Source organism: Micropterus dolomieu, linkage group LG19 (genome assembly GCF_021292245.1).
Source record: "Micropterus dolomieu isolate WLL.071019.BEF.003 ecotype Adirondacks linkage group LG19, ASM2129224v1, whole genome shotgun sequence".
Taxonomy (NCBI): domain Eukaryota; kingdom Metazoa; phylum Chordata; class Actinopteri; order Centrarchiformes; family Centrarchidae; genus Micropterus; species Micropterus dolomieu.
In genome coordinates, this window is record NC_060168.1 from 22,688,969 (window position 1) to 22,713,074 (window position 24,106).

The 24,106-nt window shown below is 39.0% G+C and overlaps 1 protein-coding gene across 7 annotated transcripts in view; it reads right to left on the reverse strand.

The window, feature by feature from the left end:
* diaph2 (diaphanous-related formin 2) overlaps positions 1-24,106 on the reverse strand; it is a 470,900-nt gene that overhangs the window by 300,903 nt on the left and 145,891 nt on the right. For 6 of the 7 annotated variants that reach the window (XM_046031243.1, XM_046031244.1, XM_046031241.1 and 3 more), the window contains 3 exons: positions 20,796-20,858; positions 16,738-17,100; positions 11,650-11,764 (listed from right to left, as the gene is read on the reverse strand). In XM_046031243.1, coding sequence (XP_045887199.1) covers positions 11,650-11,764; positions 16,738-17,100; positions 20,796-20,858 — 541 coding nt within the window. The remainder of the gene's footprint in view (positions 1-11,649; positions 11,765-16,737; positions 17,101-20,795; positions 20,859-24,106) is intronic. The other variant, XM_046031246.1, reaches the window with a different exon arrangement.

Here is a 24,106-nt window from a genome sequence, read left to right on the forward strand (position 1 = left end):
CCGTCAAGACTTGTGCAATACAACAATCAATAAAAACACAGAGCCATATGGTTTATCCATAATTTCACCTGCCCAAAACAGCCCGTGTATGTCTTGTCTCTCGATTTAACATGTCAAATTTTAAATGATTAATTCACTTTTTCACATTTATCTTCTTCAGAGAAGGTTTTAGAAGACAGACAAAAGGAAATATTATATATGGAAAAATAAAAATAAAGGTGTTGAAAAATAACCATACATGCTTCTTAGATGAGCAGCTGCATTATCAGAAGTTATTTTTCACTTCCTCGTTTAAGAAAGACCTAATTCAGGACAGTGGAACTTAAATTAAAAAAACATGAGTTTTACGTTTCAATAAAAGAGCAGATAAAAAAAAACTAATACTGAGATGGAAAACAGAAAGAAACAATGAAATACAGACAGATACAATATGTATGCCGTCGAAAGTGTAGCCAAAACAATGATAAGAGGAAAAAGAGGGGAAGATTCTATAAGTTCAAGGGAGAAGACCAGGATGGAAAGGTGGTGAAGAGTACAGAAAGGGATATGGTGGGGGGATGGGAAAGCAAAAACAAGAAAGGGTAAATACATAAAAGGTAAAAAGCATAGGCTAACTTAGGCAATGTGGTGCTCAGTCTTTTTGAGGGCCAGAGAAAAGCTTTAAATGGCTTTTTACAGTACTGGATATCTAGAAGTGACATATCTTAACACAAAATTATTTTTTTTTGTACATTCTTGGACTGAGTCCTTCATTTATTATCATTGTGTTTTGCATTCAAATGATTCAGTGCTTTTTTCATTGTCATCGCGATATGAACATATGCGATAAACACATCGTAAAAGAAACGTGATGAATAAGAAAACTTGTTATTTAGGGATGGACACAAAAATGCAGTATTCAACAGGCCCCTGGGCTTAAGCCTGTTGTATTTATTATCATGCTGCAGCCTCTTCCCTGCTCTATGTGTCGGCTCCTACAAACACACACACCCACACATCCACACACACGCACACAGAGGCCAGCAGAGCAGAGAGGCTACGGTGGACATATTGAAGTGAAGGTGAAGTTAACTCCAAGATTACTCAAGCTGACGACAGTCAGTCGTTACTATCAGTAAATGCAATAAAACCTTTGCGAGTAAAAAGCCAATACTTAATCAATACACCTGTTCAACAAGCATGAACATGTAATACGGACTGATGTTCATTCTTTCTAAACGTGACTCAGTATTTTGATATCAGGAATATGATTTATTTTGTCGACATTTTAGATTTGTTTTTATCGAGATACTGGGTTTATGTAGTGATTTTTCTGTTGTAAACTTCACTGTTGTTGCTCTAAAAAATATATTAAGTTGTACTTAAAATATTCAATTCTAATCCTGTTATGAATTTAAACCCAACCAGGCAGCTTATATGCACACTTCAATATTTGTTTATTTATAGCAAGTCATATCATCATCGCAATTAGTACATTTCACCAGTAATCAGATTAGTTAGGTGCAAAGTTTCTATATGTCAGCTGAAGTGGGGTCAAAAATATAAAGTAGATTTGCTGAGTGTAATGTGATCTGCAACAGGATTCGAGACTTCCCAGATAGGGACCTGCACCTATATGATTAGATCTGACACCTCCTTTGTCACTATCAAAATCTGCAAGGCCAACATATACCGGTAGATGTACCGTATGCTGGCAAGCGGTTTAATGCTTTTTGGTATCTAAATATTTTGGCATATGATTACTGTAAGCCACACAGCTAAGAAAGTGGGTGTTTGTGCTGAGAAATGATTCAATGAGTCTGGCTAAATTAGGGGGTTTGCATGTAGGTGCAGCGCTGTCCACAGTACTGAAACATAGCAGAAGAGCTCGATAGACAGAGAAACAGAAAACGTCACTTAGTCTGATCAGACAGAGTGTGGTTTTTGCAGAGAGAGGCGTCTTTTTCCAGTTGTTTTTTACAGGCAGTGCTGCTAATGCACCCTGGGTGCCTTGATGGGCAAAGTGCCCCGTGTGTTTGCTGGAACTCGCTGAGTTGCCAAAAAAAATTCAACTCAGAACAGACAAGTACCGACATTATTTGCATTTTTTTTGCATTGTCCAATAGGCTTTTCATAGTTGTAAATAGAACTTTCGGCCCTAAATCCCCTCCATCCTAGCAGCAATCCACAGCCTGAAGGGAGGGAGAGAGAACCATAAACAGCAGTTTCAACGAGCCTCCCCCTGCTGATTTTGAGTGATTATTGTTAATGCTCTGATTAAGAAATGTAAATAAATAATGCTTTGTTTATGATGACAATTTTGTTTAGTTTTAACAGCTATCACCTAGTGGCAATGTCCAATGTTCTCCAGGCGTTGCGGAGCATGGCATTGTTATGCACTTTAATCTGCCCATTGGCAAAACACACACAAAAAAAAGTTTTTTGTATTTATTTTCAGGTGACTGTGGATCACAGTCTGCAATCAGGCTGGTATGTCTACCTTACTCTCCCTATCTCCCATCTCAACATTTTCTGTCTGTGCAGTAATTTACCTCGCTGTGGCGTGAGAAGTCATGATTGTTTATATTCAAGGAGGCACCATCTTGAACACGCAGGACTCTGATTGTTTACCCATCCTGCATGTGACATCATGGTTTCTCTCATCCCCCCAGTGCTCCTCTCTCTCCTCTCTGTCCCTTTCCAGCCTGATTGGCTGTGGAGTGTCACCCCCTGGCCCACTTGTAGTCACACACCAATTCCACCAAAGAGGCTCAAAGACAAATTAAACTTAATGCCATGTAACAAACTCAGTGGGCTACTGTGCATTGTCAGGCATTGTGTTAGCCAGTGGAGAAATGGCACTTTTTGATCTGTATGGAAATCATGAGTCAACATGGAGCCGGATCCAAAGCACATCTGCAGAGGTCGGAGTTAGACAACAAGTGCAAAATTGAGATACTAGTAAAACATTTGCAATTACAACTGATGAATTCTGTTAACTGCATGGCCAACAGAGTTTGTGTTCGATCTCATTTAAGAGGAGATTATGAAATACAGCGGGTGGTTGAGTTGTAACAGCTTGAAAAACAAACAGTGTCTACAGGCCTATCAAAGAAAATAAATACCAACCATTGCTAAAGTAGAACAAAAGCTATCCGTCCCTGAAATTAATACCTAGCAAAAGAGTAAAAACAAAGCCGTTTAAGTTGCTTATAGAATGTTGAGTGTCACTCAATCATTCTGAATGGATTTGTGCAAATGATGCTAGTATATGATAAACAATAAACAATTTCATTTTCTTGTGATAATTATTGACAAATCTGTACATTCCAAACATTTTCTATAAATATTAACTAAAGGGACTTAAAGGTCCCATATTATGCACATTTTCAGGCCCATACCTGTATTTTGGGTTTCTACAAGAAAGTGTTTACATGCTATACAGTAATGTTAAAAAAACACATTATTTTTCTCATATTGCCTGCTGATTCAGCACCTCTATTCACCTTCTGTCTAAACACTTTGTTTTAGCTCCTATCTCTTTAAGGCCCCTCTCCCTGAAAGCCCACGTTTCTCTAATGGCCAAGTTCCTGAAGCCCACCAGAGGAGCAGGGCGTAGCTGGCGCAATGCTGATTCGATGTGGAGATAAGGCCTGCTATACGAGACTAGGCCTCAACAATTACTGTGCAAGTAACTGTACGAACATACTGGACAATCACCACCTGTAGCTCGATGGAATGACCACTTGGTGTTCAGTGGGTGGGGCCATCTACTGCGCTGAAGGGCTGGAGGAGGTCCTAACTACATAGATACTCCATGATGTCAAGAAGGGAGGCAAATTCAAACAGCATGCTTGTGCACACATTTACTGAAAGACTGATCAGGAAAAATAGAGTTTGGGGGTCTTTAGATACACCGGGGACACATATTTAGGTAAAAAACGGGAAAAGTAGTAGTTAACACATGTACTAGGAAACGCAACATTAATCCTGAAATGTATCACTCAAAAATGTCTCAGAGTTAAGACTGAACCATCACATCAAGTATTACCAATAAACCCCCCCGCCGCTCTTGTACTCATACTTCTGAGCTGGATTAGATATGCACTCCATCTTCTGCTGTCTGGGATCATGGGGGTGAGTTAATGAAGCTCCACTGGGGCTTTTCCATGTGAAAAGCTCCAGTGACAGTGCTGACATTGTCCTCTTTTTAAACGCAAGTCCCGTTGTTAATAAGCATCCTATCACTCAATTAGGCAGGCACGCAGACACTGAATCCTTACCACCGGAGGACACACACACACAAATGCACACACTTAGCAAAAGTGTCCCACCTGAACACATGGATCCTTTTGTTTTCAAACTAAATATCACTTTTGAATATATGAGACTGATATTACAGTGTATTATTGGGTGGTGGGGTATGATGGGTGTTGTTATGCATGATATAACAAATACTATCATACCCGTAAATGTCATGTAATGCAAATGCTGAGGGCACATGATTAAGGTAGTCCAAATCTTGATGTGAAAGAATAAACACAACATGCAAGACCCAAAAATAAATGGAAGTTTAACTATCAAAGGGAATTACGTTTTTAACTGATAAATCCAGGATGAAGTTCAGTACTCAGTGTCCTTTTGCTTGAGCAGTCACATAACTTTTCTTAGTGTCCTTGTTCCAGACTTATTGGTATTCAGTATGTTTGCACATTTGAACCTAGGTATATGGGTTGTCTAAGTATTGTTGACAGAACTGTTCTAAACAGAACTAACTTACTTTACCATGAATATGCAGAAAATGCTTCTGCAATAGTAACAAACTCAAGTAAAAAGAGTTTTAAAAAAAAAAATTGGATTACTTCAATATGCTGTTAATAAGTTACAAGAAAAACTGAGACAAAACGATATACTTTGAGGACCAGTAGAGACGTGGATTAAAAAGATAAAGAAAAACTGACATAACCCAGATATGAGTTAGCTGAGGTTTTCCAAGAGAGTGAGCTAGGAAAAAAATTAAATAAAATATGTAGATGCACAGGGGATATTTATTTTTGAAGAGACAGATTTACAGGTACATTACAGAGTACCTGATGGCACATAAAAGTTAGCAGGGTGTAGACTTGGGAGGCAGTAAGCGGCAGGTATCAAAAAAAGCTAATATTCAGAGGGCTAAAGTTAAAGTGCACTGTGATAGCCAGAATGGCTCTCATCTGAGAAGAGAAGATTAAAATCAGTGGGACATCACAGCAAGGCAATATGAGGCAGGAATGAGAGGAAATCTCTTTCCCTCGCTTGCTCTCCCTCTCACAGACACAGATGCACACGCACATAATATAGTCTCCTACAATAAACCAATTACTTGTCATTAATATTTAAGGGCCTAATTTCCACTCATATGTGATATATTGAAAACGTGCAGGGATGAGCAAGGAAAAGGGCTGACCCAGAGATATTCACAGTGGGCTGGATGCCCCAAACAGAGAGAAATGAACATCAAGGTGTTTTGTGTTTTATTGAGACAAATGTCTCCTGTCGGTGCCAGCAATTAATAGCCTCCCTCCTAAAATGAAGAAAATAGTACAATGTGAGGCCTTTCTTTTCCAAAATGGGATGATATCCTCTTTGGTTTGCTTCAAGTGATAATGGACATTTAATCCATAATGTATCATTTACTGGTGTGAGGAAAGGTATTAGGTCATCAAAACAATTCACCAAAGGGTTACATCTCTCCACTCACAAACACTGATGACAGTTTACAAAATGAGTATGTGGTGAAATGCCAATTGTGATCTTGTTTTTGGGAGACTGCAGCTGTTAAACAATGAGCCTGAGAGAGAGATAGAGCGTGGGTGCTTTTTTTACTTGGCTGGCGGTGATGCCAGATGGACATCGTCATGTCCAAAGAGATGATTTCAGAAGCAAGCAGAGAAAGACAAGATATGTGAAGAGAATGGGAGCAATGTCAGGAGAAGAAAAGCCCAGGATAAAGATGCAGAGGCAGCTGCCTTGGCTGATGCTCCCTCCTCTCAATTAACAGAATCAGTAATAAAAAGTCTTGTTCTCGAGGGAAACATGGCAAACCATCAAGCCCGACTTCCCAACACTTTGACATAGCACATATCAAAAGCTTATCGTTGTACACACGCTATTAATCCAAAGCAGACTATTCCACAGTGGGCTGCAATGTCTTGAGCTGAGCTTAAACTCATTAGACAAAACCCTTTATTACACTGTGACTATCTGAAAAGGCAGAGCTACAATAGTAGTCTTGGGATACTTTTTTCAAGAGCAACAAGCTTTTCAAAGGTTTCTATCAACAACACATTGTTAGTGAATGAATACAGCTTAACAGGATTAAAATATTTTGAGTGGCATTTATTGTTGCTACAGTGCTACTGTGTTCTGTGAGCCAAAACTTGTGTCCATAGACTTGTACTGAACACGCATTTTAGGGTCCCAAGCACACAGTGTGCTGGTCGGCAACAGTTTTCTTGCCTGACTGAGTTGCTGAGTGTCATGTGAGGTGGCCGACCAGGCGTGAGGGTGTTTGATCTGGTGGCCGGGTCAGCCCTGATGTTAACAGAGTTATTAGGGGACTTATTAGGGAGAGTCAGAGAGCCATCTAAACCCCCCACTGATTCCATCATTACTGCCGTTGTGGCAGGGTCATTACCGCCCTGCTGCCGGGGCTTTGTAGCAGGGATTGAGAATCTGCTGGTGTGCACATCACATTGCCTCAGTGGGGAGAATGTGTATGTGCGAGGTAGAGTTGTAGGGACAGAGGTAAAGGAAAACGGGTGTCAGAGTGAGGAGAACTCCTGAGGGATTTGATCAAATCCCTTGTGATGAGGGGGGAGGATGACTGCAGCCATCACTTGTAATAAGGATTTAACCAAGTTAACTTTCCAGGGATGACCTTTACAGGCACAACACAGTGTTGTAAAATAAGTGTTAGAAGATACAAAAACATGTTAAAAGATCATTATGATATATATATATACACACACATATATTATATATATATATATATATATATACACTCCCTTGATATTCACTTCTCAAGACCAATTTTTTTAATTCTTTCCCAAGGTGCATCAAATGTTTGGTTGACAGTTCTCAACATCCCCTCCGGCCTTATTCACCACAAGCACTTGGCTAAGCATGTTCATTAGCTGCCTTGGCATCATTAACACAGATGCATGCTGGGAAAGAAAGTCCCAATGATACTGCTCAGAGGGGTGGACTAAAGACTCTGAATCCTCCTTCAGGATGTACACACATCTTCATTAGGTCTCTCTCTTCTGCAGAGCTATGACTGCCATTTACTTTCAAACCAGTGTATTAATATACTAGGCTACACAATACCAACAACCCCCTTGATGAAAAAAATCAGGGATATACTCATGTTTACAACATCATTGTGACCCCTAAATATATGTGTTCACATAACTATGACGTTATCATCAGCAGTGGTTTGAAATTCACAGATTATTGACAAATTTATTGTATACTGAAATATACAGAATACTCAGGGATTGCAGTTGTTGTTGAGTAGCCTCCCTGTTGTTTCTGCTGAGAAGTCCAGACATCACCATTACAAAGTGGCATATGCCCTTTGTCCGTCAGCAATTGGTGTGTGCAATGGAGGAAACATTTTAGGAGAAAGGGGGTGTGAAGTTTGCCAACATCAATCTTGTTTCAAATTGAACTGCAAAGTTCCAGCTGAATGAATTGCCTTTCAAATGCAGCAGGCCATGGCTACACACATTCAATTCCGAAGTGAATCTGATTTGATCCCAAAGAGCCGTTCAAAGGCACAACCCACTGATTGATAAAGCGAACCAAGGGGAGATGAGGGTAAAGAACAAAAAAAATGGAGAGCCTAGTCAATAGTGAAGCGGGTAAAGAAGAGGGGAAAGCCGACACAGCCAAGCGAAGGCACACAAAGGGGACAAGGACAAGACAAACAAAGCAAAAGGGGGGGAAACTGTTTTAATGGGAAATAAAATGACAACTCCAGGTTGTTCTATGGGGCCCATTTAATGTCTCGTACACAAGTTCAAAAAATGTGATAAACCTGGGGTGGTGAGCGCAAGCAAATACTGATGTGTGACTCTGATAAGCGACTGCTCAGCTCTGCGCATGGGTGGGAACAATTTTCCGACCACAAAGCACTAGCTTATATAGTGCCAAAGGTGAAATACCTGCCTTCACATCACTGACTGAGGTGTAGCTTTAAGTGTAACACATTTCTTTAACTCACAGGAGAAGGTGCTAAATTTCCCCACACTAGAATAGGATGCAAAATGACATAGTGAATTAATGCTCACTGTATAGAAGCTACAGAATCATGTTACTAGCTCAAAAAGAGATGTATCACTGAGTTGCTCTGAACTCATGAACAAAAAAGCTAATTTACATTTTTACTGCAATAGGACTTCAATAAGTCATTAGCTTAACTGCAAGGATGATTCACCGTGGCTTTCTGCTATATCAGCAAAACAACCCTAATGGGAAAATGGTTCACTCTGAAGTTAACCAAAAATCAAATTACTAGTTTATAATGGCCATATGTTACCAACAGCAGCATTTTCTTACAATAGTATATAAATCTGTCAGGTGAGAAGCAATACTGTGCTCCAGATTTTGAGCAAAATAAAGCCAGTTACAAATGCCATATAATGTGTACATTTGCTACCTTAATTTAAGGTGGCAAGATTAATAAATTGAAAAAATATTCATTCCATTTTGTTTATTCATTTAGTTTTTTCTTTACCTTGTATTTTACTCAACATCCTAATTCTTGAGTTATGTGGTCACAAGGACATCATTGGAGTGCACTAAAATGCCAATTTAAAGTAACATGTAGTTAATATATTTACTTTTTTTTTTTACTCTTTTTTTTTTTTACTTTTTTCAACGTTTCAACAATTAGATATTAGATTGACAGATTGATAGACTGTTTTTAAACATAGGGTTGCAAGTGTGACTTAATTAGTGAAATGGCTATGGCCTTCAGAGTACCTAATATTTGACATATGTGTTGAATTTTCAATCAGGGCAAAGAGCCATCTTATAATAAATGACAAAGAAAAAAGCCACTTTTAGAAGATTGAAGCTGAGCTTGAAATCCTTCTTGATTATCATTTCCTTTTCTTGGAGAAACTCATTAAACAGTGAGACTCATAAAAACAGCAGGGGAGATGACAGTCCTGCATTCTCAGTTGTTTTAGAGGCCTCTGAGCGCAATAAGCATCTGAAAATTGGGGGCTGTTAAAGTGATTCTTTTTTTTCCTTTTACTGCCTAAGTGTTGTTCTTCAACAATGCAAGTAACAAGCAAGAATCCCAAGGAATGTGGAGTTAACAGAAGCCTTTTTATACCATTTTCTGAGGGCAGCTCTGCAGGGAAGGCATTTACACCTGCTTGCCTCATCTTTCACGATACACTAGTCCCCCAAAGTGTGCTCTACTTATAAATATCCACATCTAAGATGTGGCAAAGATGGAGGTACCACAAAGGAAAAACCAACAAGTGTGTGTGTGCATGTGTGTTAAAAAAAATGGTGGCAATATCCCAGACAAATGAGGTCAGTTTTCACCAGTGACTTGTTTGTCAAATCAGCACAGAAAGGATTTATGGTCTGTGGTTACAATGAGAGGACAAGACTTCAGGAATTAATCTCGCAAACCTCTTTCTATCCACCTGAACCTCCAAAACTGCATTAAACTACACCAATACCAGTTACCTAACTTGACTTGAGATGAAGTAAGACTCACAACCCAAATAGGTCAGATTCAAAGCAGAAAAAAGGTGGGGATCTTTTCGACAAAATGCTTAATGTTCAAGCACACTTATTGGTACATTTCCTCAGATGGCATGAATTTGAAAGACTATACTGCATGAATCATGAAACAGGGGAAAGAGAAAAACAAATGAACAACTATCTCATTTTAGGAAGATCACATGTAACACCTTTTTTTCAATACCATCTACATCAAAGCCGTTTTCATTGACTTTCAACTTCACTGACGAGGGGGGGAGGTAGATATCAAACATTAAACAGCATTTTTCATTCATGAGCAAATCATGTTCTGTTTCAACAATAGAGGGAAAAGAGCTGATTCAGTAAAGTCGCTGCAGGGGTAATTGATAGGGATCCAGCAAAGGTAACTCCCAGGGGAAATGCTGGATCATGAATTCCTACCCTGCCAGCGGGAACATGGACTATCTATAGAGCTTTTTTTGAAACCCCAGTGGGTGAGAAAGTGAATTTAATAAAGCATTCAAAAGGAATTAAGGCCATGTGTCTGTGGAACTCTAAATGTTAAGTTGTATTTCACTTTAAGAATATATCTGAAAATGTATTTTATAGCAGCAGTGCTCTGCAAACATATTGCTAATTCATTAACACTAAATGTTAAATCTATCCCCTAAATAACAATTTATGTTTCAAATAAAAGAACACAATGAGAATGTGAATAATTAAATAGGTATTGCAAAGGTGTCAAAAAGGTCTGACTGTGAATTACTTCAGAAATGTCACAGAGCATGTGATAAAAAAAATGTAGTCCCTGGCAGATACACACTGGTGAACGACGAGAGGTCTATCCCTGCCACTTCATTAAGCCTTGCAACAACTGTTCTTTCCCCTACTCACATTCACCCTCCATCTGTATTATACTGGCAAATCACCTTGCGGCAGCTGAGGCAAAATTGCTATTTATTTCACAGGACAAAAAAAGAGATGAGTCTAGTTTGTAGACCCCGAGGCTCCTGAGAAAGACGAAGCAAGAAGCTGCTGGAGGGCTGACTGGTGTCCAAACAGACTGTGGGTATATGGGAAAAGTTGGAGGACTCTGTACAGTCATGTCCACACACCCTGACAGAGCTCAGATTTGACTCTTCTACACTTGACAAGCCTCTGACTTCTTCCCTCCCACTGCTGCTAGAATAAGAGGTGTGCACTACACACACACACACACACACACACACACACTGTCAAAGAAGTGGAAAAACACTCAAATTGTCATGGGAGGAATACATCAAGTGCCTTTACACACCCTCTCCTATACAAACAAACTTGCTCTATACTGCTTGTGTTATTCATCAGCAAGTTAGGCAGCCTGGTTGTGTATCTGAGAAACAAACTGGCCGGGACAAGAAAACTCCCAGAGCTTCCTTCACAAAAGCCTTCCCGACTTCCCTGATGGACGACTGGTCTACTGGACTGGAAAAGGCAAGAAACAAACCAAGCATAGCTGCTCTCGGTTCACACATCTATGTACAAGTTCAAGATTGTGCACATCCACGTGCACAAAAGAACACTGATCTGAAACTACTCAAAGAGTACAAAGAACAACTACAATGAGCAGCCACATTGCATTTCTAGCTTTCTCAAAGACACAAACACATACAAACACTGCAGCAAGAGCACTGGTATCCCTAATTGGCACATAGATTTGACTTGAGAGCATATATAGATGGTGTTCAAATGCAGTGGAAAAAGTGCTTGGTTTTACGATAATTAACATTTCAGTGAGAAAAATGGTTTCTTAAAGTGTCACAAGATGAAAGTGGCTTCGGCATCTTTTGCCGGAGAGGCTAAATGAAGCATGTGTGTCTAGATTAATTAAGGAAGGGATGAAGAGAGATGACGCCTCCTTACCTTTGCTCTGCGAGGAGAAGCAGAGGGAGAGCTGAGCAAATAGGTCAGGATTCTCAAACTTCTCTTCTTTGACTTTGATCCAGAAGCAATTCTCTGCCATTTCCTGAGGCACTATCTGCAATGACACAAGGATTCCATTATCACCACAATCAGAGACCGCCATTTCACCAACCTGCCACTCAAAAAGTTCTTCTCACTGGAGATGGTGTTTGTGTGTGTTTTTCTGTGTGTGGACACACACATGCCCTTGTAGCATCTGAGTAGCAAAAAATAAAATAAAATCAGTCCAAATATTCATGTGTGACAAATCACATGAATATGACCACGCTAAAAGATGAAGTGTGGACAGACCCTGACTGAACCCGACACATCAAAGCTCTAGTTGACCTCTCCTGAGATGAATGAAATATGTGATATATATTTCAGTTTGCAGCACAAAACCTCAGCAACCTTGTTTATACACTCCTCCTACCCAGACTAGTATGAAACAGCAAAGCCTCTAAGTAGCAACCAAGCCCCTACACACACTGAGGTGATAGAAGGCCATGGGGATACTTTCTCAACCCCCCCTTTTTCCCCCTCCACACTGCTCCGTAGACAACAGACAGAGTAGGAGTGTACAGAGATATTCAGACATCAAGAAACCCACTTATTATATTGCAGTTATTACTAGCTGATAATGTGTGTGACACAACACTGCATATGTTGTACATTAAGTGCTGGGGTGAGAGCTGTTAGTGTGACACTGTTGTGTCTTTTTATCGAGGGCCTGAACTAGCAGTTGGCCTATTGCACTGTTGCAGTTAACCTCCTCAAAACCACAGTAATTACGTACAGAAGAGGTTTTAGTTCAACACTTATGCAATACAGACAGAGAGTTCCAGCTGATGCTGGGCATTTATTCCCACAGCCATATAGAAACGGTGGTAAGTGTAACAGTGTTGCAGAGTCCTATAATGGCAACAATAGGTGCTTTATTTGAAGGCTTATGAAACTTTCAACATGAGCTGCTTGGTGTTGAGTGTAGATGAAAGCGCCGCTGTACTCTTATTTGCTCTCATACAATGCAAGTCCTAGAAAGCAGTCTGCCATGTCTGTGATAGCCTAATTCAGAGAAAGTGGCGACATAGGGAATTTCGATGTAGCAAAAAATTCAATAATGCAATGACTCATATTTCTCTATCAAAACGCTACTACTATACCTACAACAACACCAACACAAATATTACTACTACTACCACTACTACTATTCTACTATTATCAGAATGCAATATATTATTCTTATCATCTACAAAACTGCGAAAGGCCCATCATACCTGAACTGGCTATCATTAACATCACTACAGTACAACATAAATTTGAAATACTTATAAATGTGCAATTTTAAATAAATTAGACTGTGTGTTTTGGTAATTCACTTATGCTTATCTGAATTACACAACTAATTTTTTATTTACGTTACTTGCAGTTGTTATTTTATTTCTATAATCAACCTTCTTCTATGTATAAATGGTCCCTCATCTAAAGCATGTATAAAACTCTATCTCTATAGGTGATGTCCACATTCAACTGAACTAATAAACATTGTAAAATTTTAAAACAAATTGGTGACAAGCAAGACAGGGATGATTGGAGCATGTAAACAATCCAAAGCTCTGCTTTTGGTGATGTTTTAGAAATTAGAATATGCTGCTAAATGGGTTATTAAATATCAACTGGGTAAGCAAGGCAGGGAAAAACAAGCATTATTATTCTTCATCTAAGACTCAATAGCAAACCAAAGATGACCAAATCTTTTTTATCATGCCATTTAGCACAGTTACTGGTTTATTAACTCGTTATTCAAATATTGTAGCAAGAAAATGTTAATACAGCTCTATGGTAGTGCTCCTGGTCTACAAAGCACTGAATGGTCTGGCACTGGATTATATATACGACACGCTCCCAGTTTATCATCCTGGCAAATTGCTCAGGTAACAGCATTTCCTCCAAATTTCTGCAGTTAAAATTTGCCAATAGAACTTTCAGTGTTTATACACCTAAAGCTTGAAACATCCTACCTGCTGAATTTTTGTTTGCACCAACATTATTATCTTTTTAAAATAATCTTAATTAGTTTTATGCATGTGAATGGGTGTTTATATGTGTTTAGTGTCACGTTGCAGAGTGAAATAATCATTTTGTGTCTGTATATAATCATAGCTATGTTCCATAATACTATGTAATAACACTGGCCAACAGAAGCATGTATAAGAAAGGAAGGAGGCTGGGACTACTGCCCTGTGTTACACCACAAGATATGTCAGACATTTCTAATACATGATGCCCACAGCTAAAAAGATGTTCCTGCCAGAGATTTTAAATAGTTTTAAAGAGAGCAACCCAGTTTTCAAAAATAACGAATGAGAATGATGTGGCTAAAGGCTTTGCTAAAATACATAGGACTACTAACCAAGTCCAAGATGACCAACTATCAAGAGTGGTCTTGTTAAGAATACTGACATATAACTGAAAAACACATTAGTAATGAGTCAATGGGTGTGTAATAACACAAAGGTGAAAAAGGGTGCAAGACATAAATATTAATATCAGTTTTACCTTGTCCTTTACCTTGTTCACAGTTTACCTTGGTGTTCCCATTTTTTATTTAACTGTTTATTTTTGACAGGGACAGTGCACAATTTAAATAATTGCACCAGAGTTAGCTAGGAGCTAATTTGCATCTGTTGTCCCTGGGTTTGAAATAGTTGCTCTAACTGCAGACCAAACTAGATAATAATAGTCCACCTGCCATTAATTAAAAAACACTATTGGGCAAATTAACAAATACACTAAGGACCACTAATAGACTGTATACTTAGCTGGTGAAAATTTCTTGGGTGATGTTTGGGGCAATTCTAATTTAAATTTCCATAACATTGTATTACTAAACATTCAGCCTGGTGTATGACTCTCTGTGTTTCGTGCTGGGTCTGACCAGAATAAAGAAGTCATCTCTATGTTTGAGTAAAGGCATTTGTTATAACTTGAGCAAATGACCCAATGTTGTGCGTGAACATGAGCCTGCATCATGGTGCTCTGTACGACAGAAGTTATGTCCCTCATCCCATTTGCATCTTCTGCCATTCCCCTATGTCTAAAGTCCTTAATTAGCATTTTAAGATTATATGAATTTAATTTCTTCATGGGGAATGCATATAAAATAGAACACCATTGTGTGTGTGTGTGTGTATGTGTGTGTGTGTGTGTGTGTGTGTGTGTGTGTTTATTTTGGCATTCAGACAGCCCCATACTTAATCTCCACTAATAATTTTCTGTGGGAATCACTGACACACATACTGTATATGGAAGCAAATGCAGGAAAAAAATTATTCAACCTAATTTAAAATGCATTTAACACTTAAACAAAGCTGACATTTCCCAGTGTCTGCCTGAGCTGGTCTCTTCCCATGTGAGTGTCTTATACTACTACTTCTGACTGAGAATGCACTGCCACCACATCCCTGGTACTGTCACTGATGATGCAAAAATATTTCTACTTTTTCGCTTTTAAAAGCTGCCCCGATTGAGTGTGAATATGTCACTTTTGGTACAAGATCTAAACATGTATGTATGCTACATTGTATGTTTGTATGTATGCAAGTAGTCATCTGTGTACAGATGAATCAACAAGTCATGCTCACATAGATGTGTATGAAAATTCAGTGTTGCATAGTAACCTTGTCGGACATGTATGGGGTACTAGATAGAGGGGATGTAGGTTTTTTTCACCATCCTTCTTTAAACAACCAAATCATGGTTGCTCCTGGCACTACCATACTTCCATCTGCTGTGCAGAGAAAAGGCAGACAACTCTTGTCCCACTTAATCGACTTAAGAGACAAAGATTGTTTGTCCTCAGGTGGTTACGAATTTCATTTGCATCACCAAACTACAATTCCTGTGGAGGCAAGGTTAATGCTCCCACACATTTACCTCTTTCTGTACACTTCCCAGACAATGGGCAATTGCATGTCACTGCGTGCACACAAATCATATATGCAAAACAACACTGGTACTGCACAATATTTTAGATATAAAGGCACAAATAGTCTCAGCTGGTATTAAGAAACAAGAAACCAAATTGCTCTTTTTCTTACCGTTTCCACAACAGGTTTGATATTCCTTGCTGCTGTATGACACTATTAATAACTTTACCCACTGCTCAGGAAATTCCCACACAGAGCGAAACATTTGCATACATGACATTTTAAAGAGCCCTTAAGGTAACAGAAATTACAAATGGAACATCTGTTATCCACATTTCTTTCTCTCATTTATGTGTCATGTTAAAAAAAATAATGTATCAAACCAAAACATACCCCATTTGTTTACTTTACAAAAACAACAAATACGCGAAGAGATAACTACAATGGGCCTCCACACATTGAAAAAGCACATGAAAAATTTATTTTGAATACGTAGCTTGATTCCACTGAAACCATTAAATATAATATGAAACACATAATGTCAAAGGAAATAGTCTGATGTTTTGGTTGTTGTCAGTAATTGAAGACTAAAATGCAGGGTCACACAAGCATCAGCAAAGAACCATTAAATTAATGCTAAGAACTCCTCAGGCGATGGATAAATTATCTATGGTAAAATAAAGCCCACATGCACGAGAATGTCCAATTGAAATTGTATTCAAATGTGATGGAACGTTACGCAACTCAGTCTTCATTCAATTATGCTAGGAATCCAAGGACATTTGAGCAATGAAAATTGTTAACTGTTGAATCCTTTGAAATGGGTGCTGAGTGTGGAATAGTGTGGCCTGAGGCTGAACGGTTGTTTGACTAGATTAAGAGTGCACTTGAATGGAGCTCCTTTTGATTTGGATCTCCAACTGTGCATCATCTTATTGTGTACTCTCACTTCAACAATACTCTAAAGACAGTGCTAAATGTCCACATGTGCAATTGTAAAGATTGCATCATATGTCTTGAAAACAGTGGAATAATATTACCCTTTCAGTCTTAAATCAGCAATATTATCAGTGCCCATGAGAATATATGTTTCAGTAAATCAAAGCTCAGGTAACCATACCTTTATCCAGTTGACCCTCTTCATCACAGTTTCTGGCTTGTAGGTCTTCTTGGGCTCCATCCCATAAGGCAGCTTAATGACAGGCAATGCAGGTGGTGGAGGAGGCCCACCTGGGCCCCCAAAGAAAGGAGGAGGAGGTGGGGGCCCACAACCAGGGGGTGGTGGGGGAGGTGGAGGTCCTCCCCCTGGTGGAGGAGGAGGTGGTGGAATGCCGGCATGGCCGGGAAGAGGAGGTGGAGGAGGGGGAGGACAGCCACCAGGTGGAGGTGGAGGAGGAGGTGGTGGAGGGGGAGGTGGAGCTGCTACACCCCCTGGTACTGGTGGTGGAGGTGGTGCTCTGGGCGCAGTTGGACCCGCTGCAATCTGCAAATACAGAGTAGAAATGTTAATGATAGCCTACACATCAAGTGAGGCTGTGTTTGGTTTAAACCAAACCTCAATCTGATCCCAACAGGAAAAAGCCATAAGGCATATTTCTTTATGTTTTTGTGCCAGTGAAAAGGCATTTTTGTGCTGTGAAAAACAACGTTTTGCTGACTTTAGTATCTTAGTGACTTGCCATGAGCTTTGACTGTGGGCAAAGAATAGGGTGTGTGCGTGTGTGTCATTAACAGTCAACCACATCACTGTAGTGTCAAGGATTACTAGGTTCTGTGCTTGCAAGTTCAGACCACATGAGGTCAATTTTTGTGGATATGTTTGCCAAGTTGACTTTGCTATGAGTCTTTTAACAGGGTAAGTAAGCAAGCATGCATGTATTTATGTTTAGCTTGTTAAATAAAAATAATTTTTGTTTGTAAAGTTTATTTTTGTTTTTCTGAAATCCAGCCTCATCAGTAATGCAGACTGACGATTGTGTTAAGTCATAGTTTTACGCTTTATACACTAGGACATTAGGCATAAACTAAACAAGGAGATTCAACTGAAACTCTGGTAACTGATATTTATAGCAGCATTTGACAAAAAAAATACTTGAGTAGTGAAAACTGTTCAATTACAAGTTGGGAGATATTGTACGTAGGTAAACTGCCTGCATACTTGGGTTAAGTATATCCTCGTGTTTTTTAAACCAATAGAAATTTAGAGGCAAAAGTAAAATATAGTTGCAAAAAACAAGAAACTCCCTAAAGCAATTTTAAATGCAGTGTGAGGACATGTTCCAGTCATAGTACTTGACATAATTGTTGCTGTCTCAAAATGTGCAATATAGTAACAGGTTGTAAAAAGGTTGCAAGAACTCAAGTGAAATCATCAATGTCAGCAGATAAATTCATAATTATTAATCATAGCCACAAAAAGCAAGATCTGCTGCAGTTTGTTTATACTTGGCCACTGAAAGCACAAGTCATATTTACACCAGTGATGTTAAAGACGACCACTTCATCTGATTTTAGAACAAGAATACTGTAATTCTACTTTAACAAAACGCTGCTTTATATAAAAAGTTGTGAATTAGCCAGAAGGTTGGCCTATTATCTTCATTAAGCCCTGTGGTTTTTGTATGTAAATACAAAGACAAATGTTGGAGAAAAACCTGTGATTGACCACTATTTTAATAGGGCTGACCCCAAATAGTCGAAGATTCGATGCTTCGATGGGCAGAGCCTGATTCCGCTTTCAATCTCACAGTCGAAGCTTCCAGGGAAACAAGGATCATGCCATGTTGGCAATATGGGGATGCTCAACGTCTGATTTTACATAAAACAAGTTTTCTCTCAATAAGTTAATATACAGCCATGTAAAAATAAAAAAAAACTTCAAATAAATGTTTTTAAAGTGAGTGAATAAATCCACAATTGTAACCCTAAACCCTGGGTCGTCAGTGCGCATGTGTACAGTAGCATGTATGTGTGCAGTGGCAGGAGAGACGGAGCCCCAATTGGTGTTGTGCCGTGTTGTCTGCACTTCGCGGGACTTTCGGGATAATTTATCACCATTGATGAACCACACAAAGAATATTTTATCGTTTTTAAACAGCCGCTACTTGAAATAGACCTGCAAGGAACCGCAACATGCATGCAGTTGTCGGCAGCACTGCAAAAACTCTGCACAAGACCGGTGAATGGCAGGCGAGAGAAAGAGAAAGAGAAAGAGAAAGAGAGAGAGAGAGAGAGAGAGAGAGAGAATCGTCAACAATAAGCCTCAGTTTAGCTTCGGCTCGCAATCGCCCCGCACAAAAACATACATGATTCGACTATCAGTTGACTATAGGCAGGACTTGATGATTCTGATTCGACTATGTAAATAATTAGTCGGGGACAGCTCTATATTTTAATTTACAAAAGATAAAGATGTTGCTTTCCCATCAAGTCCTCAAAATGGCAGGCTATTAAACAGTACACAGGGATGTAATTAGACCCAAGACTGATAAGACAAAGTCTTTCAGTCCTTTGACATGTCTGCACTATCTCACATACCACATACACAGGTCAGTGATAATGCCAATAGAAAAATGAAGAGAAAAAAAGTTATGCAAATACAGCAATTACAGACATCCAAGAAAGACTGGGTTAAATGTCGACTCTTACCAAAAAGCCTTTCCACTTGCACTTCTCATTTACAAAACCAATTCCCCACTATGTGCTTTTTCCCCAGTTACTTGATTGTGTGCGTAAAATGTAATTGGCTTCATATTTAAAGACATTATGTTGTGTTTCATTACATAATGGCATTGGCGGATTGTTTATTAGGGCCAAAATTAAAAAGGTGTTCTGCAAGGAGATTCTTACATAGATCGCCTAGAGCTCTTCAGTGAAAATCCACATCCAATGATTACATGTCTGTCAATCTCGAGCCCTCTGTGGCCCGTTTTCTCTTTATAGATTAATATGAGAGAATGTAAGAAAATTAGCTACAAAATTAGAGCGCAGTTGTTTCCATAATGAAGGGCCATCCGAGTCTTTATCTCTCTCTCTCTATCTCTCCCTCTCGCTAGCTCTCTTTCTCTGATCTGCACAATAATAATAAGCCCAGTGTTTCACAGAACCCTTGGGATCCGATTTCCATTGCCACTGGCTTCTTCTTCCTCAGACACCAAAACAAACATGTAAAAAAAAAATATCCATGTGGGACAACATCAGATTTCATGTTTTGCATTGTAATTAAGTAACCCGTTCATGTTTTGTATGTAACATGTTCATTTATGTCCATTATTGTATGTTCTGAACGGTCTGAACTAGCAAACACAAGTATATAGTATAGGTAGAAGATTGTATGAATACAATATGAAAGTATCCATGATTACGTGAGACAAAACACACACACGTCTATCTATGCAATGCAAAACAGAAATTGTACATTTTACAACAAGGTATATAATTAATTATGACTTTTAAGATCTCACAAATGTCTCCCTCTTATATTAACTTTATGTGTGGATATCTAATATGTATATTATCCAGCATGATTTAATGATGTGTTTCTTGCCAGCTTGTGAAGGATGTTACTTTTGCAGAGCTCATCTGGACCCCCGTCTAAAGTAGAAGCCCAATTTTGATATATATATATATATATATATATATATATATATATATATATATATATCAGCATGGCAGGTAATTAACTCAGAATGCTGTGTGATTACATCTATGCCCCAATCTCATTGCTGATTCAATCAAAGGTGTTTACTTTTGCAAATTGTATTAAACATGCAGGAAATGGGTGTAGTTAAAAACCACTATAGTTTGCCATAGATTCCAGCTGTTTATGTATCTTTTAGCTTAATGGAATTTAGTAAATATATAGGTTAATTGAAGCATGTTATCTGTTTTTGTGGATAAGTCATTTCAACAGACAAAGCATTCCCTCCAGTAAGGTATTAAATCAGTATACATCTGTAGCAAATATATACAGTATTTGAGTTTTAAATTTGATTATTGCAAATGAAGATTAGAGGACAGCAGAGATGTCAAAACATCAGCTCCATAATCAGTTTGAGAGTTTTCCCTGACAAAAGATTTAAAGCACCACAATCCAATTATGTTAATATATAACTTGGATTTGCAGGTAATTAAATGTGAGATTATGTCAAAGGCCATGCATGCAAAGAGGACACCCACCTTGGCTTCAGATTCCCTGATGAGTCTCTGAGCCTCTTTGAGCTTGTCTTTTTCAATAGTTAACTGTGCAGATACAACACACACACACACACACACAAACAGCAGACGCACACCATTGGAACACACGTCACATCAGACACAGAGGGCAACAGAAAGGCACAAATGGGGATGGGTTAGATAGACAGAGAAGAACGAGAACACTAGTACACTAGAATAGGTAGAGTACTCACACCAAACACAAATAAGGCAGAAAAAGAGGCAAGCAGGGAAAAGAGGATGTTCTTTAAAAAGTTAATGACAATGGTAGTAGTCTTATATTACCATTTTGTCTGAATGAGCTATTTGATGTGCACAAGGCAAAGTGTGCTGTACTTTTACACCTAAAACAAGATGTAATCTTTCTTAAAAAGAACATCAGTGTAGAGCACTGACTGCAGCATGAAAGGAATGAGGCACAGCATCACTGACAGTTGGTGCACCTTCAAAACCCTTCTTTCATTTCCCTTTTTTGGCATCACAAAATACATTTCAAGTTAACACTCTTAGATGTGTGATGGGCATTGATTTTGTCTTTGTTTTAGAAATGTACCAATTTTGCTTTGATATTTCACTCTGTGCAACCTTGCAAAAAGAAACAAGATGGGAACATATTCCACAGTAAAAAGGAAATATTTTTATGGAGTCATTCCTACAGAACACCTCTTACTATGGACTGTAGAAATCTAAATATTTAATCTGTATAATGGAAAAGAAGATGGAAACTTTTAGTGGGATGGCTTAAAAAGAACTTTCATTTTGCAAGACTTTTGGAAAATGGCAGTAAAGTGCAATATTAAAATCAAATATGTTTTATTTTACCTTTCATCCTTAGGGAATAAAATGTAGAAGCTTTGAGATATCTTAGTTTTAAAGAACAAGACAGAGAGACTTTTAGCAGATAGGACAGTAGTCTGCCTTCCTTTCCAGTTCTACTGACCTCCAATTTCTGGAGAACTGTTAAAGTCATGATAGAAGTGTAAAACATTTGAATGACTATGCATTTAACTGTAGATTTTTGGCTTAACAACTGAATTGGCTCTATCTCGTAACGCAAAGCACACATAGTGACAACTGACTGCTGTCATTATCATTTGAGTCAAATTTTGTAGCCAGGGCAGAAGGCAGCCTGGCAGCAAAAGACAGAGGAAGTGGTCCACTACACCTCCAGCTTCTCTTGGGACCAAGCTGGGTCAGCTACAAGACCGCCAGGTTGTTAAAACCTATTAATGGGATGGCGCAGAGTGCTCCAATGTACCACTGCAGTGCTACATTATTCATCACATCCAGAGCCAATTCAATGAATAGCTTCCTCTTTTTTTTTTTTTTTTTACCTTGAATGGTTGCAAGCAAAGGTTTGAGGAAAGGTGGATGATCTCCACTTGTTGTGATTTCTGTGTCCTTTGTTGATGTTTACAGGCAGAACCTCCACTCAACTCAATTGGGGGATAATCAAACAGACACATCAAACAGGCTGCTTGTTACAATGCCAAAGTTCCCGGAAAAAGACTCTCATTAAATGTGTTGGTTCACAAACAAGGTGAAGAGAAGCGACTCAGGCATGCATGTGTTTTAATATCTGACAGGAATCTGTCTAGGAGATGAAAGGTTAGGGTTAGCTCCCACTTCATTCATATTCAGCAAAGCGGCAGTGATCGCACAGCAGCTTTGATGGACAAACTGTGTGTCCTCACAACGATTTAAAGGTTCTGCGCTCTCAGAGTTAATGGGTTTCTACAGCACTATGTCAAACGTGGATTAGGTTGCAAAACACAGTCTTTCAGCCTAGCCTTCCAGATGTAGCAGAACCACAACTGTCTGAGAGAATGACACTGTCATTTTGTTCATTGCTTGAGATAGCAATTGAACACCTGCCTAAAATAAAAAACAGGACATAACGCTGCTTTTTTATTATAGAACTTGCATAATATAGAAGATTTCTTAAAATAAAAAAAAACTTAATCCCTGACAGCCCCAAAGAGTACTTATTAAGTCTGAACAGATTAAATAGATTCATGTTCAAAGTAAAGTTAATTCATGCTCAACAGCAAGTATAGCCCTATTGTGTAAGTACAGGTGCTGGTCATATAATTAGAATATCATCAAAAAGTTGATTTATTTCAGTATTTCCATTCAAAAAGTGAAACTTGTATAATGTATACATTCATTCCACACAGACTGATATATTTCAAGTGTTCATTCCTTTTAATTTTGATGATTATAACTGACAACTAATGAAAACCCCAAAATCAGTATCTCAGAAAATTTGAATATTGTGAAAAGGTTCAATATTGAAGACACCTGGTGCCACACTCTAATCAGCTAATTAACTCAAAACACCTGCAAAGGCCTTTAAATGGTCTCTCAGTCTAGTGTAGTGTATAATATATGTGCATTTGACGCATAACAGTTTAAAATAGCACTGTAGCAGCTGGACAGAGGGTCAGAGCTCTGTGTCCAAGCACATTAATAGAGAGGCGAAGGGAAGGAAAAGATGTGGTAGAAAAAAGTGTACAAGCAATAGGGATAACCACACCCTGGAGAGGATTGTGAAACAAAACCCATTCAAAAATGTGGGGGAGTTTCACAAAGGGTGGACTGCAGCTGGAGTCAGTGCTTCAAGAACCACCACGCACAGACGTATGCAAGACATGGGTTTCAGCTGTCGCATTCCTTGTGTCAAGCCACTCCTGAACAAGACACAGCGTCAGAAGCATCTCGCCTGGGCTAAAGAAAAAAAGGACTGGACTGCTGCTGAGTGGTCCAAAGTTATGTTCTCTGATGAAAGTAAATTTTGCATTTCCTTTGGAAATCAAGGTCCCAGAGTCCTGAGGAAGAGAGGAGAGGCACAGAATCCACGTTGCTTGAAGTCCAGTGTAAAGTTTCCACAGTCAGTGATGGTTTGGGGTGCCATGTCATCTGCTGGTGTTGGTCCACTGTGTTTTCTGAGGTCCAAGGTCAACGCAGCCGTCTACCAGGAAGTTTTAGAGCGCTTCATGCTCCCTGCTGCTGACCAACTTTATGGAGATGCAGATTTCATTTTCCAACAGGTCTTGGCACCTACACACAGTGCCAAAGCTACCAGTACCTGGTTTAAGCACCATGGTATCCCTGTTCTTAATTGGCCAGCAAACTCGCCTGACCTTAACCCTATAGAAAATCTATGGGGTATTGTGAAGAGGAAGATGCGATACGCCAGACCCAACAATGCAGAAGAGCTGAAGGCCACTATCAGAGCAACCTGGGCTCTCATAACACCTGAGCAGTGCCACAGA